The sequence below is a fragment of the Equus caballus genome, chromosome 16 (genome assembly GCF_041296265.1).
Source record: "Equus caballus isolate H_3958 breed thoroughbred chromosome 16, TB-T2T, whole genome shotgun sequence".
Classification (NCBI taxonomy): domain Eukaryota; kingdom Metazoa; phylum Chordata; class Mammalia; order Perissodactyla; family Equidae; genus Equus; species Equus caballus.
The window spans coordinates 42145305-42162452 of NC_091699.1; the positions used below are offsets into that span (position 1 = coordinate 42145305).

General features: G+C 37.5%; 1 protein-coding gene across 3 annotated transcripts in view; it reads left to right on the plus strand.

Annotated features, from left to right (window-relative positions):
* The window catches only part of DNAH12 (dynein axonemal heavy chain 12), a 221142-nt gene that overhangs the window by 8288 nt on the left and 195706 nt on the right, over positions 1-17148 (plus strand). For 2 of the 3 annotated variants that reach the window (XM_070237332.1, XM_070237333.1), the window contains exons 1-4: positions 47-277; positions 809-1006; positions 8572-8653; positions 8872-8898. In XM_070237332.1, the coding sequence (XP_070093433.1) occupies positions 273-277; positions 809-1006; positions 8572-8653; positions 8872-8898 (312 nt within the window). In that variant the 5' untranslated portion in view covers positions 47-272. Of the gene's footprint in view, positions 1-4; positions 278-808; positions 1007-8571; positions 8654-8871; positions 8899-17148 lie in introns of those variants that run through there. The other variant, XM_023620217.2, reaches the window with a different exon arrangement.

Below are 17148 nucleotides of genomic sequence, written 5' to 3' on the forward strand. Positions count from 1 at the left end.
ACAGGCGACCGCCAGGCTCGGCCGGGAGCCGCTGGGGTTTCTGAGGTTTCACTTCGTTTTCTGTCTTCCTTTCGCCAGAGAAGCAGCTCATTGAACGTTTTCCTCTTATCTGTGCAGCCGGGAAGAGGTGAAAAACAGCCACACAGGTACTTCCTTGTCCTCAGCTTTTCTCTTCACCCCTCTCCCAGGGCAGGAGATGGTGACTTCGGTGCCAGCGGAAATACTCTTTTTTCAGGCCAGGAATCTCCAAATTCTGTGGGCATCCACGACAAATGCGGTTGGTATCACAGCTGATTGTTCAGCATTTACATGACATTTGAGATTTCCTATGCGTTAAGAATGCCTATTTTTGCTTCATCGTAGTATCACTTTCTAGGAAGGTGGTAAGACTAAGATATGATACTGATGTTTAAAAATATTAATGATGTTAAATATCACCTTTTTTGGGAGAGGGATTGTGCCTCAACAACTGGATTTTGTTGTTGTGATTTGCATTTTAGGGAAAAATTTGAACCCAGAATTTGTAAGGCTATTTAGAAAGCATCGAATCCCGTTTCTTAGTTTCATCCATGAGGAAACTGAAGCCCTAATCAGGAGGTGACTGGCTTCATTTCTTCATAGCAAGTAGGTGGTAGAGCTCTGATGGAATCCTCCCCACTCATCTCAACTGCCATTCTTTAGACTAATACCATACTTGAGAGGAAAACCTAAAAAGGCCTAGAATTTTTGGCATTGATATGTAAGAGATGTTATGTATATATCGATGCCAGCTTTTCCAATAATGACTTTAAGGACTTTTTCTCCTCAGAGTATATTTTAATCTTCAGGGGACCAAGATGTCGGATTCAAACAAAGCTGCTATTGCAGCAGAAAAGGAGGCTCTGAACTTGAAGTTACCTCCCATTGTCCGTCCCCCTGAAGACATAGGTGTTGACACACCAACACAAAGTAAACTGCTGAATTACAGAAGATCCAAGGAGCAGCAGAAGACAATTAATCAGTTAGTGTAAGTAGCATAGTAGTAAATAATTCTCATTTGGAATTCAAGTGAAATGATTAGTGTTCAGGGCAAAATACCGCTTTCAAGTTCAATTAGGGACACAACTGAAAAAGTAATCATAATGGCTGTGAATGTTACATAGTGCTTATGCTAATCAGTGCTTACTCTAAGCATTGTTTTTATCGCTTCACCTGTACTTCTCACAACAACACTATAAGATGGGAACTATTGTTTTCTCTATTTTACAGATGAGTAAATTGAGGTGCAGAGAAGTTAAGTAACTTGCCCAAGGTACATAGCTGGGGTTTAGACCCTGACAGTCTAGTTCTAGAGTTCATATCTTTTTTTTTTTTTTTTTTAAAGATTTTTATTTTTTCCTTTTTTTCTCCCCAAAGCCCTCCGGTACATAGTTGTGTATTCTTCGTTGTGGGTCCTTCTAGTTGTGGCATGTGGGACGCTGCCTCAGCGTGGTTTGATGAGCAGTGCCATGTCCGCGCCCAGGATTCGAACTAACGAAACACTGGGCCGCCTGCAGCGGAGCGCGCGAACTTAACCACTCGGCCACGGGGCCAGCCCCCATATCTTTTTTTTTTGGAGGAAGATCAGCCCTGAGCTAACATCTACTGCCAATCCTCCTCTTTTTGCTGAGGAAGACTGGCCCTGAGCTAAAATCGGTGCCTGTCTTCCTCTACTTTATATGTGGGATGCCTGCCTCAGCATGGCTTGATGAGCGGTGCCATGTCCACACCCAGGATCCGAACTAACGGACCCTGGGCTGCTGAAGCGGAACATGCGAACTTAACCACTGCACTATCAGGCCGGCCCCTCTTGTGTTTTTTTAAAGATTGGGCCTTGAGCTAACATCTGTTGTCAATCTTCTTTTTTTTGTTTTTTTTTTCTGCTTTTTCTCCCCAAAGTCCCCCAGTACATAGTTGCTTATTCTAGTTGTAGGTCCTTCTGGTTGTGGCATGTGGGATGCCACCTCAGCGTGGCCTGATGAGTGGTGCCATGTCTGCCTCCAGGATCTGGACCTGCAAAACCCTGGGCCTCTGAAGTGGAGCACGCGAACTTAACCACTTGGCCGTGGGGACAGACCCTAGAGTTCACATCTTTAAGCACCACACTATTCCTCCTCTCAATGTGTTATAACCATACTGGTCCCTGAAAGTAAAACCAAGTAATTGGGCCTCCACAAACAGCATTGCATTTGAACAAATTCTTAATAACATATCGTGAAACTCTTGGACTTAAAATTTTTTCTATACAAAAGAAAATATAGTCCAACATCTTGCCCTTCCCCCCTTCAATTTGATGGAAATTAAAGCTAATTTAGGTACCAGTTCCAAAAGCTGTGATAAGGATGGTTTGGTTCAATTCGGCAATTACTGAGAATTTCCTAGGTAGTTGACGTGGGTAGGCTCTGGACATAAATAAGGAGAAAAAGACATTGATCTCATCTGTAAGATGCCAACCTAGCATTGAATTATAAAATGGGGAATTTCTCTATGGTGGATTTCTGCTTCTCTTTCTGCATTCTCTTTCCCTTCTTGGTCTGCCTTACTTATACATATTTTTACAACAGACTGTGTTTTACTGTCTGTTCCATTGTTGATGATCATATTGTTGCTAGTTTAATAATTTAAATTTGTGCTAATTTTACTTTACTTACAAATAAATGGGTCTGTTAATCATATAACATTTTTTCTTTTTTTTTTTAGATTTCTTTTTAATTTTTCCTTTTTCTCCCCAGAGCCCCCCAGTACATAGTTTTATTTGTTTAGTTGTGGGTCCTTCCAGTTGTGGCATGTGGGACGCCACCTCAGCATGGGCTGACAAACAGTGCCATGTCCATGCCCAGGATCCAAACCAGCAAAACCCTGCACCGCCAAAGCGGAGCAAGCGAACTTAACCACTTGGCAATGGGGCTGGTCCCCTCTTTTTTTTCTTGTGAGGAAGATTTGCCTGAGCTAACATTCGTTGCCAATTCTCCTCTTTTTTTGCTTGAGGAAGATTAGCCCTGAGCTAACATCTGTGCCAGTCTTCGTCTACTTTATACTTGGGATGCCTTCACAGCATGGTGGAGGAGTGGAGTAGATCTGCACCCGGAATCTGAATCTGCAAACCCAAATCACCGAAGTGGAGAGTGTGGAACCTTAGCCACTTCAGCCTTGGGGCTGGCCCCAATCATATAACTTTTTTAGATTTATATTTTTATTAGTCTGTCAATCATCTAATCATACTTAAAACCAAATTTATAAGATATGTTAACTAATGTCATTATATGTATTATTGGAGATCTTTATCCTCTCCATTTCTAAGACTCTACTCAATGTTTCAGTAGACTTAGAGAATAGAGAAGGGAGTTCCCTAGGAGTTACATATTGTTCTTACTCCAAAACCTTCCCTTATCTCACATTGCCATGTTGAACTACTTGCAGTTCTGTGAATATATTTTTCACAGTTTAGTGAAAAATAAATTTCACAATTGCTCTCTGCAATTTCCTTCACTGAAAAATATTTGTCTGCCTGCATATCTATACTAGTTCTCCCATGCTTAGTTTATGGATCACTTCTTCTGAAAAGCCTTCTCCTAATCTCCTTCCTGCAGCTTTAACTCTTTCTACATATTTCTCTCACATCAGTCAATTTATCAGATATTAAGTACCTACTGTTACACAGACACGTGTTACTGGGGAGACCATAGAGAACACAATAGAAAGCACTGTGTCTTTAAGAAGCTTATGTTGGGCCGGCCGGTGGCCCAGTGGTTAAGTTAGGGCACTCAGCTTTGGGGCTCAGGTTTCACTGGTTCAGATCCTGAGCTAGGACCTAGCACCGCTCATCAAGCCACGCTGAAGTGGTGTCCCACATAGCAGAACTAGAAGGACCTACAACTAGAATGTACAACTATGTACTGGGGGGCTTTGGGGAGAAGAAGAAGCAGAAAAGATTGGCAACAGATGTTAGCTCAGGTGCCAATATTAAAAAAAAAGCTTATATTCTAGTGGGAGGAGACAGACAGTAAACATGTTTAAAAAAAAAAAGAGTATGTTAACCTTTTAAATGATGATGAGTACTATGAAGAAATAAGATAGTGGGATAGAGAGTGACAGGGAAGATGTTCCTAGGAACATTGCAGGAAAGGCCTGTGGAGTTGATGTTTAAGTAGAGATCTAAAGAATAAGAAGCACATCGCTTAAATAAACATGGGAGCAGCACTCTAGCAAAGAAAATAGCAAGCATGAAAGCTTTCAAATCTGAATGCTTTTAGTGTGCTCTAGGAATTGACGAAGGCCCATGTCACTGGAGTATCAGGAGCCTGGGGAAGAGTGGTATCAGGCGAAGGTGGAGAGAAAGGTGGGGGGATTGTGAAAGGCTTTGTAGGCCATGATAAGGAATTCAGATTCTATTTTAAGTGCAATGGAAGCCACTGAATGTTTTAAACTGGGAAATGACGTGAAATCCAACTTAGGTTTAAAAACCATCACTCTGGGGGCTGGCCCCGTGGCCGAGTGGTTAAGTTCGTGCGCTCCGCTGCAGGCGGCCCAGTGTTTCGTTGGTTCGAATCCTGGGCGCGGACATGGCACTGCTCATCAGACCACGCTGAGGCAGCGTCCCACATGCCACAACTAGAAGAACCCACAACGAAGAATACACAACTATGTACCGGGGGGCTTTGGGGAGAAAAAGGAAAAAATAAAATCTTAAAAAAAAAAAAAAAAAAAAAAACCATCACTCTGGCTATTAGAAATAGACTGAGGAGGAGGGGAAGAGGACAAGAATAGAAGGAAGCAAGGAGACCAGGCAGGATGCTTTGGAAGTAGCATCGGTGGTTGGAGACAGACTGGAGACAGTGGAGGAGGAGAGAAATAGATTTAAAGGGATGTGTTTTGGATCCAGAGTCGATGGGACTTTCTGTTGGATTGGCTTTGGTAACCAGGTGGATGACAGTGTCTGTATTTATAGAGAATTGGAAGTCCAGGAGATGAGAGGAATAAAAGGCAGTAATTCTCTTTCGGAGTTGAGGTGGCTATGTGACATTTAAGGGGAAATATGTTAAGTAGGCAGTTGGACTTATAAGAGAAGACGTCTAGGCTAAAGATACAAATTTAGGGGTCAGCAGAATGTAGATGATTTTTAAAGCTATGGGGAATAGTTGAAATCACCTAGGGAGAGAGAAAAAAAATTGAGAGGAGGCAGAAGGAAGAGCAGAAGAGCAGGATGTCTTAAGCAGAGAGAACAGAGCATGTTGTAACACAATGTGTTGTCATTTATTTTCTTAGTTGTCGTTCTTTTCTACTTTAACATGCTTAAGGGCAGAGATCTCAACACAAAACACATTCTGGCATGTTATTCTTGGTGAGTGAATGAGCGAATGAAAGAATCTTTTTAAGGAGGAACTTTATCTCTTATTGTGTTTCATACAGATCTGCAAGTAGTACCTCTCTCATTTGGGTGCTTAATAAAAAATACTGCCTCAAAATTACCTGAAGCAGAGTGCTGTATTAATACTGAGATTAGAATTGTCATATGTTTTGTTTGAGAAAAATGCCTTTGGAAATAAAGGTTTTTATACCAGAAACACGTTTTTCTGGGTGGCCATGGATTTTGTGATTCTCTGTCCCTTGCTACCTCTACATGTTAGGCAATAGGAGTGTGGACTTGCCTGTTTCCAAGGCAGAGTGAGGTCTGTGGATAGTGAGACTTCCAGGGGTAAGGTAGGATGTAAGGAGTCGTGGGCAGAATTGGATCTCCTCCTGGAATCAGTTCCTGGGAACACTCGGCTGAGCCAAAATCATTGTGTAGCTTTCCAGAGTCCCAGGAATGAGCCACTTCTTCCGTGGTCACTACCTCCCTCTTGATTCAAACTAGCCTTTCTCTTCTTATGGCACATAGCCTCTCACACAGTCCTTTGAAATTATTTAGTTTTTGTGTGTTTATTTATTCTTGATATTTAACATGCAAAGCAAAAACAGAGTGCGAAAAGGCTCACTCTTATGTTCTTCTCGGTTCTTTTTATTTATAGCCATGCTCCAGAAAATTGTTGCTGTATTCAAGGGTGGCATTTATATAAAAAGAGATCAAGAAAGTCAGGCATATTTATATTGGGATAACTGCAGTGCAAGCCAACTGGTGCCAACTAGCATACCAAAGTATAAGGCAAATTCCTTGAAAGTATCCATCACTGAGAGCTGGGTTGTTGATGGAGATAATGACGCGTGAAGGGAAGTCTGGCCTGGGCCTTGATGATTAACAAAAAAAAAGAGAGGAAGGAGGATATTCCAGGCACAGTTTTTACTTTATGTGAAAAACTCTTTGGAATTTTAATTTAGTTGGGCTCAGAAAGATTCAGCAGGAAAATGTTGCTACTCAAACAAAGCGAATTCAGTTTTACGCTGCTTTAATAAATGTAGAATGTCTAGAATAGGGGAGAGAAAATTTTCACTCTGCACTGGTCAAACAACTCTGGAATTCTGGGATCACACTTTAAGAGGGACATCGATAAACCATAGTAGCTAGAAAGAAGAGTGACGAATTTTAAAACTACTTCATTTGAAAGAAGCTAATTCACTTAATGAGTGAGAGTATAGACTCTGGCATCAGACAGGCATGAATTCGTATCCCATCTCTGCAGCTTATTAGCCATGTGAATTTGGCAAGTCAAGTAACTTTACTTATCTTCACCTTCCTATATCTATAAGATGGAGATAAGAATAGTGCTTACCTCTTAGGATTTTTGTGAGAGTTAAATGAGGTCCATGCATATAAAATTCTTAAGCCAATGCCTAGAACATAATAAGGTCATCATAAATGCTAACTTATTGAGGGGAATAGTTGAAGGAACTGGATAGGTATCATTAAGTTTTGGAAGGGTAACATAGAAGAGGAATATGACTTTTTGTATATAGCTCCAGGGAATGGAAGTTACAAGGATACAACTCAGTATAAGGAATTTGTTTCTAAGGATATGAATTAGCTGACAGTAAATTGGGATACCTCAGAAAATGATGAATGCCATCCCCCCTCACCCTCACCTATCCCAGGGTACAACTTGATATTTTTGAGAGTATTCATGTATCAATTAAGGTACTGAACTAGACATGTGAGTTTTTTTCCAAATCCACTATTCTGATCATTCATTCCACAGATATTTATTGACCTTGATGGATGCTATCTATATAGTGTGGATAGAGCAGTGTGCAAAACAGACATGGTCATTAACTTTATGGAGAGTACCAGTCTATGCTTTTATTATTCCAGTGGCCATCTTTTCCCTGAAATTTCTTTTGCTTCTCCTCTTACCTCTCTGACCAAATCTCCTTTGCCTCCTTCAACTTTTCTTCATTCCTGTCATGCTTTGCATCATCCAATCTTCTTTCTCAGGTCTCTTTTCTTTTTCTTAGGTACTCTCTCCTTTGGTCATTTCTTCCAGTGTATTTAGCCTTTACCAACTTGTAGATTTGTCTTCCTAAAAATGTTCCTGTGCTCAGAAACTCTCAGTCACTCCCCATTGTCTATTGAATAAAAAAGCTTGCTATTTGAGGCTCTTAGCTGGGTATTCCAGTCCACTTCTCCAAACTTATCTCCATCTGGTCCCGTAGACTCTGGGAAACTGGACAACTCCCTACTCCTTGTCTTTTCCTTTGATCGTTCCCTTGCCTTCTTGTTTCCCAGGGTCTTTATTTTTTCAGATCCATCTACCCAGGAAAACCACATCTCAACCTGAAATTCTCTTCTTCATTTAAAGCTCATTGCAAATGCTAACTTTTTCACACAGCCTTCATAGATACCTCCAGGTGGGAGTGAACTTGTCTCTCCTCTGAACCATCAGGATCCATACCTTTCATATGGCACTCTGTTTTTTATCTTCTCACTCTTTTAGTTTATAAATTCCTTGAGATTTGTTGCTGCTGTATTTTAATAAAACCTAACCGAGTATCTTGCATAATATAAGCATTCAATAAATATTTGGTGACAGATGAATGGATTATGTGATGGTATAACTTTACTTAAAGAGGAAATTATATTTTATGGATGATAAATTCCTACATTCAGAACTGTTTATTGAGCCCCTACTATGTGCTAGGTACTGTTCTGGGCATTGGGGATAAGGTAATGAATAAAGCAGTCTACAACATGTAATATATCAAATGGTGGTAAATGCTATGAAACAGGCTAAGTGAAGGTAAAAGGGATGGATAGTGAAGGAAGTGCTGCTTAATATAAGTGGTAAGGGAAGGCTTTTCTGATAAGGTGGCATTTGAACAGAGAGAATACATAGAATGGCCCACTATATGTCAGGATTAATTTTAAAATTGTCAAGTTATAATTGACAAAATTTGATTTTTATTTTTAGTCTCATCCTTTTAAATTACACATGAATAACTTGAAAATTAAGGTCTCCTTGATAATGGCTATTGGGATTTGTTTCTCAGAAAATTCAGAAAGAAAGAATTCTTGAATATCTCTTCTTTAAGTATAGTTGAAAAAGTGTTCAAATTATAATGTTTTAATAATATATCCTAATGTTATATTCAAGAGTCATACATTTTTATAACTATAAATTTCAGAATTGATGGAGCCAAAAGAAATATAGACAGAACACTGAGTAAAAGAATACCTTCATCACCAGAGCCAGATTATCCTCCAACTGTAAGTTTATATTTTCTCTTTAAAAACTTTATCCTTATGATATTTCAATTCTTAATAATTTTGAGTCAATCTCAATATAATTCTTATTTTAAAAAGAATAATACATATATTTTATATTTTTACATATATTTACATATTTTTTTATATTTTTAATTAAAACAATTTAAATTACTTAAAAATTTCCATTTAATCATTTCTCATTTGTTTGCTTTTGACAGATGACCAGTGAAATTAAAAAGAAAGGAGTGAGTTCAATTTTTTATATTTCTTGTTTTGAAATTTCAAAGAAATTATTACAAAGTAGGTTCTTCTAAGAATACCTGCTAAGTCTCATTCTAGAAAGGAATGACATTTAAAAACTGAGGTTTTTATTTTCTCTGCCCAAAGGAACAAGCATGTCATGGATGACAATATGGGTTTTAAGAGTTATATTTTTGTTACCATTCCTTATTTGAGGATTAGTTATAAATATTTTAGTTCTTACTCCTAACAAATGGAAAAAAATGTTCAAAGTGGCAGTTATAAAGGAAATGCATCTCCCTTTTTATTGTCCTAATATTGATATAATGATAATTACTTATTGAGAATCGATTGTGTGCTAGCCACATGCTAGATGCTTTAAAAAGAAAAAAGACTGCATGGGTGACAACATGGGACTGTTGTCATATGATTGGTGGAAAGATGAAAACTTAACAGCAAAGGACATGGAAACTTGTGAAGCTGATTACTTAAAAGAGGAATTTATGTAGCATGTTCTCAGATGGGGGCACAGGGTTTCCAAGTTCCTTAAAGTTTCCTTTGGGGATAGAGGGCTGAGGATGCCTCCCTATGGACTGAGGATCTTTGGAAGAACCTCATTTTAGGTTCTCCAAGTTTTTTGTTTTTTTAAACTACTCTTTCTCCTCTCTCTGCCTCCCAACTTTTCTGGAAACTTTGGCTGTGAATTTGCCTCTTTACTAGGTGTAAGAATTGATACAAAATAATCCTAAAATATTTGTAAATATTTTATGTGACTGGTGAATTGCAAGACATGTTTGTGTGTATGTGTTTAGCATCCTCACTCTTCCTCCACAGTTCTTGCCTTCTAGTGTCTTGCAATCTAAAAATAGGTAGCTGAGGGGCCAGCCGGCGGCGCAGCGGTTAAGTTCGCACATTCCACTTCGGGTGGCCTGGGGTTCGCTGGTTCGGATCCTGGGTGCAGACATGGCACCACTCAGCAAGCCATGCTGTGGCAGGTGTCCCACATATAAAGTAGAGGAAAATGGGCGTGGATGTTAGCTCAGGGCCAGGCTTCCTCAGCAAAAAGAGGAGGATTGGCAGCAGATGTTAGCTCAGGGCTAATCTTCCTAAAAAAATAAAAAATAAATAAAAATAGGTAGCTGAGCATGAAAACAGTCATTCACTCCTGAACCCATTGCTTTTGGCATTCTGGCTTCTGGGAAGCCTTACCCTATTCCTGTGGGTTTGGATACATGACTTCTTTTTTGCTCCCAGTATACCTGTTCACCACTTTGTCATTAATGTCACCAGTGACCACTAATTTCCAAATCTAAAGGATATTTTTTCATTGCTTCTCTCAATAGACTTCCAGTTGACTTTTTAAAAACCTTTTTAGTATTAAGTAATTAGACACATGGATCAGTGGAACGGAATAGATGACCCAGAAATAGACCCACACAAGTACACCCAATTGGTTTTTGACAAAGATGCAAAAATCAATTCAATGGAGGAAGGCTAGTCTTTTCAACAAATGAGGTAGAGCAATTGGACATCCATAAAAAAAACAAAACAAATCAACAACAACAAAAAACCCCCAAACTTCAGACTAATCCTTGCACCTTGTACAAAAATTAGCTAAAAATTTATCATAGATTTAAATGTAAAATATAAAATTATTAAAAAACTTTTAGAAGAAAACACAGGAGAAATGTAAAGCTATAAAAATTTTAGAAGAAAACCAAGGGCTAGACAAAGAGTTCTTAGACATGCCACCAAAAGGCACAATCCTTAAAAGAAAAAAAACCCAATAAATTATTTCATCAAAATTAGAAACTATTGCTCAGTGAAAGATCCTAAGAAAATGAAAAGAGAAGCTACACACTGGAAGGAAATATTCACAAATCACATATCCACCAAAGGACTTGTATGTAGGATATATGAAGAACTCTCAACACTCTACAGTAAACAATAAAGACAAGCAATCCAAATATAAAATGGATAAAAGACATGAATAGACATTTTACCAGAGGACAGATGGATGGCAAATAAGCATATGAAAGATTTCAACATCATTAGTCTTTAGGGAAATGCAAATTAAAACCATGATGACTTATTACTACAGACCCATTAGAATGGCTAAAATAAAAAATAGTGACAATTCTAGCTGGTTTTTGGCATTGCTGACCATTCATTTCCTTTTTATTCCCTTATATTTATTCTTCTGGTCTTCTAACAATTATTCCTCTGTCATCTTCATGGATTTCTCTTCCCTGCCTGACTGTGGCCTGCCTTTCCTTGAATCTCCCTGGATTGTTCTCTCCTTTTCTGATTTCAACTACCTTCCATAAATTGATGACTCCCAGAGATTTTTATGCATAAATATGTCAAATTCAATTTGTCAAAAAAAAGAACTCATTAGCTTCCTTCATAAGACTCCTCTTCCTCTTTATTCTCTATTCTAGTTGTTGTTATCACCATCTATCCAGTCACTCATGCTTAAAACATCTGAGTCTTGACTTCTTTTTCTCCCTCCCTAACTACCCATCTGCCATGCAGTTGGTCCCCAAGTGCTGTGAATATTTCTCCAATCAGTTCTCTTCTTGTCTTAGCCTGAGATCAGGCCTTCATCTCTTCCCTTGACTACAGTAGCCATCAGTGGCTTCCCATAACCTATAGAATTAAAGCTCAATGTGGCATGCAAGGCTTTCTGTAATATGACCCCTGCCTATTCTCCAAATTCTCCTCTCACCATGCTCTGTATCATACTTTGTGCTTCACCAACACAGACTTGCTTATTAATCTTTGAGAATATATGACATTTCTCACCTCGCTGCTTTTGCCTGGCATATGTCCTCACCCTCTATGCTTCCTTGTACCTGGCTGTCTCTGATTCAGCTCAGTCATCACCCCCAGGAAGACTTACCCTTTTCCTATGGGTTGAGATATATGACTTCCTTTTTGCTCCAAGAATTTCTGTTCATTTTTATTATTTTACTTAGCACATTGTTTTAGGTATTCTGTTGATCCTCTTTTTTTGTTTTTTGGTGAGAAAGATTTGCTCCGAGCTAACATCTGTTGCCAATCTTCCTCTTTTTTTTTTTCTTGAGGAAGATTAGCCCTGAGCTAACATCTGTGCTAATTTTCCTCTATTTTGTATGTGGGTTGGCACCACAGCGTGGTTTGACAAGTGGTGTAGGTCTGCCTCTGAGATCTGAACCAATGAACCCGAACCACCAAAGCAGAGCATGCCAGACCCAACCACTCCGCCATGGGGCTGGCCCCTCTGTTGATCTTTTTATGTATTAAAGTGGTCTGTTTCCTAGTCTTGATGCTAGGAATTGCTTCCTAATCATCTCTGTATCTTTAGCAGCTATGGTGTTGAGTACCAGTAGTGGATACTCAATAAATGCTTGATGAATGAATAAATAGAAACACTTCAGTTTAGTACAATATAACAGATGTTGTGATAGAAGTATGAAGAGACTACAGTGAGGGCATAAAATAGGAAGTTTTCAAAAAAGACTTTGAAAGCACATAGTTTCACCCAGAATAGATGGATATCTTTTTGCTAAACGAAGAATACATACTTCAATTCTAAGGGTCAAATATAGATAGATAGATAGATAGATAGATAGATGGATATCTTTTTGCTAAACGAAGAATACATACTTCAATTCTAAGGGTCAAATATAGATAGATAGATAGATAGATAGATAGATAGATAGTTAGATAGATAGATATAATTGACATATAACATATATTTTTATTTTAGGAGATGAAAGAGTTAGAACACAAAAGGTGTAAGTTAAGGATGCGTAATTAGAATAATGAATTTCAAACTTCCTGTCACTATGTAGTCATGTAATAATTTTATTCATGCTTAGTTTTTTATGTATTTCAGAGCTTGACCCTGACCTACTTTATAGAAGTGCTGTAGATTTAGGGGATTGAGAAAATATCTTCCTTGTCCGTAATGAATTCATTTATTCATGAGATACTTAATAAATGTTGATTTATTCATCCTGTGCTAGATACTGAAGATTGATGAACGAGATGAACATAGTTTTTGCCCTTATGGAGCTTAAACTCTAAAGGGGAAGACATACAGTAATCAAGTAAACAAATAAATAACTAAAATAATTGTGATAAGTACTATGAAGGAATTACAGGTATTTTGATAGAGAGGGACTGGTGAGGGAGTGAGGCCGCATATAATGGGTGATTGGAGACGGCATCCCTGAGGTGGTAATATTTTGAGACCTGAATAATAGGAAGGAACCAGCAGTGAGAAGATGTGGGGTTGAGAATTTCCCAACAAAAATAACAGCTAAGTTTAAAATCCCCGAAAGAGAAAAAAATTTGTTATATTCCAGGAACTGAAAGAAGACCAGCCTAACTTGAGCATACTGACTTAGCTCATGGGAGGGTATAAAGTGAACTGAAGGGGGAGTCAGGGGACAGATTGTGAGGGCCTTGTAGGCTACGGTAAGAAGTTTGGATTTTTTTCAAAGTGCAGTGGGAAGTCATTGGAAGATTCTACTCATGGGAGTATTATAATTTGATTTATGATTTAATGATAAAAAACCACTTGACAGTGACATGAGAAAAACCACGTTGACACTTTAGAGAGTGGATTGTGGCCAGGGCAAGAGTAAAAAGCAGGAAGAGCCAGTTAGTTGTAGAAGACAGCAATCTAGGTGAGAGATGATTGTAGTTTAGACTAGAGTGATAGTAATAAAGCTAGAAGAAATTGATAGATTTAGGATGTATTCTGGATGTAGAAATGATAGGACTTGCTGACATATTGGATGTGGAGGAACCAAGGATGACTCTAGGGTTTTAGCCTGATTTTACAGGGTAATTGGTGCTGTTTATTGAGATAGCTAAGACTGAAGAAGGAACAGACTAGGAGCAGGGGAGATGGAGAGGTCTCGTTTGGCTGTTCTAGAGAGTTCAGGAAGAGCTCAGTTTTAGAGAAATAGATTTAGGACCTATTGACATATATAAATGATATTTATAGTCATGGGACTAGATGAGATCACCTAAGGAGGTAGGGAAGAGAAAGAGGGTGGAGGAGATCAAGTTCATTACTAGACAGATGTCAGTCCATTGATACAGTGAAGAATTGGGAACCATCACAGGACTTTTAAGATTGAGCAGCACATTAATGGAGTTGACATAGAAAATGACCCTCTGGAAGAATTTTGGAGGAAGCAACTAATTGAAAAAAAAAATTTAAGTAAGAGACAAAAGAAAAAATGTCCAATTAGGCCATTTGTTTTTTAAAAAAACTTTTTATTTTGAGTTAATTCCAGACTTACAGAAAAAAACATAAAAAGAGTACAAAGAATTACCCTATATGTTTTAACTATTCCCGTAATGTTAACATCTTGCTTAAAACAAGAATTACTATGGTGGTTGCCAAATAGTAATTTTTCCATCATTCCTTGTACATTTTTTACTTGGAATTTTGTAGTATGGAAGAACTTCATCCGTTCTATGTATGTATGTATGTATTTATATCAGTATGGGCTATGGAGTCTTATTTTAGCCATTGAGTTATAATGTGTTATAATTATTGTTGATTTTTATGTTTAATTGTCCCAGATTTGCCAGTGGGAGCCTTTCTGGTTGACTCTTGAGTTCTTTTTTACTTATCCCTTTTTTGCTTATTCTTTGAGCTCTGATGTTCTAACACAATAAGATGTTCTAGGCTTATCCTATACTTTTCCTGTTCTAACCCTGAAATCAGTCATTTCTCCAAGGATTCTTGGCTCTTTTTAGTAGAGTATGGTGTTTAAAAACCATGATATGAGCGTTATGTGTGTTCCTTGACACTGGATGTAATTATTTCTTGGCTCTCTCAACAGAAAGAGCTAGGAAATAATTTATTTATCAATCCTATCTATCTATCTATCTATCTATCTATCTATCTATCTATCTATCTATCTATCCATCCATCTATCCATCCACCCGGCCACCCATCCTTCTGTCATCTACCTATCTATCTTAAGAAACCGTGAGTTTATACTAATGCCTCCTATTCCAATTCAACATCACAGGGTTCATTCTAGTCTTTCCTCTTTCTGTATCTGTAGCTCCTTTCTCTGAGAATGAGAAATCTGGCTTTTATGAACCACAATATATACTTATTTTGTTAAATCCTAGAATACATATAAGCAGTTGTAAAATTGCTAAGTCATAACACCATGAAAAACCTACTCTCTATAGTTCAATATTTTTCTATAATTTTTTGTACTTTGCTTGAAGGTGTATAGTCAAAATACTATGTTCAAAAGTTACTTTGGTTAGTTCCACACCCCTTTCAGTGTGGCTATGTTATTAATTTAAAATCCAGTTAGGTTAATTTATTTCTATTTGTTTTTCATTTTTAGTTTCTTTCTTCCCCTCATCCTTATTGATTTTCTTTGCTTATATTTTGAACATGTGAAACAATAGCATGGTTTAAAAGTCAGAACTCCACCAAAAGGTATACTCAGAGAAGCCTCTCCCATCCCTTCTACCCTGTTCCCATCCCCGCATACTTTCTACCCATTCAAACCCACTCCCTTTATATAACCAATTTCATTAATTTCTAGTTTACCCTCCCAGTGTTTAATTTTTCATAAAGTAATAGAAATATTTTCTTATTTCCCTTTTATCTTACACACAATGCACCATACTATAAATGTTCTTTTGCATTTTGTTTAACTTAACAGTATATCCTAGAAGTCACTGAGTATTAGTTTATAGAGATCTTCTTTATTTTTTTTTCCAGCTTTATTGAGATATGATTGATGTATAGCATTGTGTAAGTTTAAGTTGTATAACGTGTTGATTTGACTTCCTCATTCTTTTTTATTGATGCACAGAACACCAATGTGTGGATATATAATAGTTTATTCAGCCACTCTCAAATGCTTCCAGTATTTTGCTGCAATGAATAACCTTGTGTACATGTGTTTTCATACTGTTAGAGGTGTATTTTCAATTTCTAAAAGTGGGACTTCTGGGTCAATATGGTCAATATGTAGTTTTATTAGAGGTTGTGAAATTTCTCCCCAAAAGAGTTGTGCCAATTTGCATTCCTACTCACAATTTATGAGAGTTCTTGCTTCCCCATAGTCTCACCACAGAATGTGGGGGTCATATGTTTTATTTTTTGTCAGTCTGATAGGTGACAAATGATTTCTCAGCATAGTTTAAATTTGCTGTCTCTAATTTTGAGTGAGATTAAATATCTTTTCATATGTTTAAGGGCCATTTTAATAAAATTTTTATTGTGAAATGTTGATTCATATCTTCTGCCCATTTTTCTGTTGGGTTTTTGGTCTTATTTTCCTCTAAATTTTAAAAATTGTAGTAAGATACACATAACATAAAGTTTACCTTCTTAACCATTTTTAAGGATACAGTTTAGTGTTAAGTATTTTCACACTGTTGTGCAGCCAATCTCCAGAACTTTTTCATCTTGCAAAACTGAAACTCTATAGTCATTAAACAACAACTCCCCATTTCCCTCTCCCCCTAGTCCTTGGCAACTACCATTCTATTTTCTGTTTCTAGGAAGCTGATTACTCTGCATACCTCATATAAGTGGAGTTATATACTATTTGTTTTTTGTCATTGGTTTATTTAACTTAGCACAATGTCTTCAAACTTCGTCCATCCCCTAAAGTTTTAAGCATTCTTTACAATTTGAGATATAGGTTGCAAATATTTTCTCCCAGGTTGTCAGTTGTCTTTTGACCTTTTAATTGTGACTTTTTTTTGCCATGCAAGCATTTTTATTTTTATGTAGTCAGAATTTGTCTATCATTTTTTCCCTTTTTTATGTGAAATTAGAATCATAGAAAGTTTTTCCCTATACTCAGGTTATAGAAGAATTTATCCATTTTTCTAGTCTTTGTATAGTTTTATTGTTTAATTTAAATTCCTGATCTATTTGGAATTTATTCTTGTGAATGGTGAAAGGTGTGGACTAAATTTATCTTCTTCCAAATGGCTAGCCAGTTGTCCCAGAACTGTTTATTGAAACCTTCTGCCTTTGCTCCAGTGATTTGAGATTCAGCATTTATCGTATGCTAAATTTTCCTGTGTACTCAATCTAGTTCTGGACTTTCTGGTTTTTTCCACGAGTCTATCTGTTCATCCACCTGTACCACACTGTTCTAGAGAGACTTTATAGTTTTAATGTCTTCTAGGGTTAGGCCTACCGTGTAGATTTTGTTTCTCAGTGATTTCTTGGCTGTTCTCGCATGTTTATTTTTCCACAT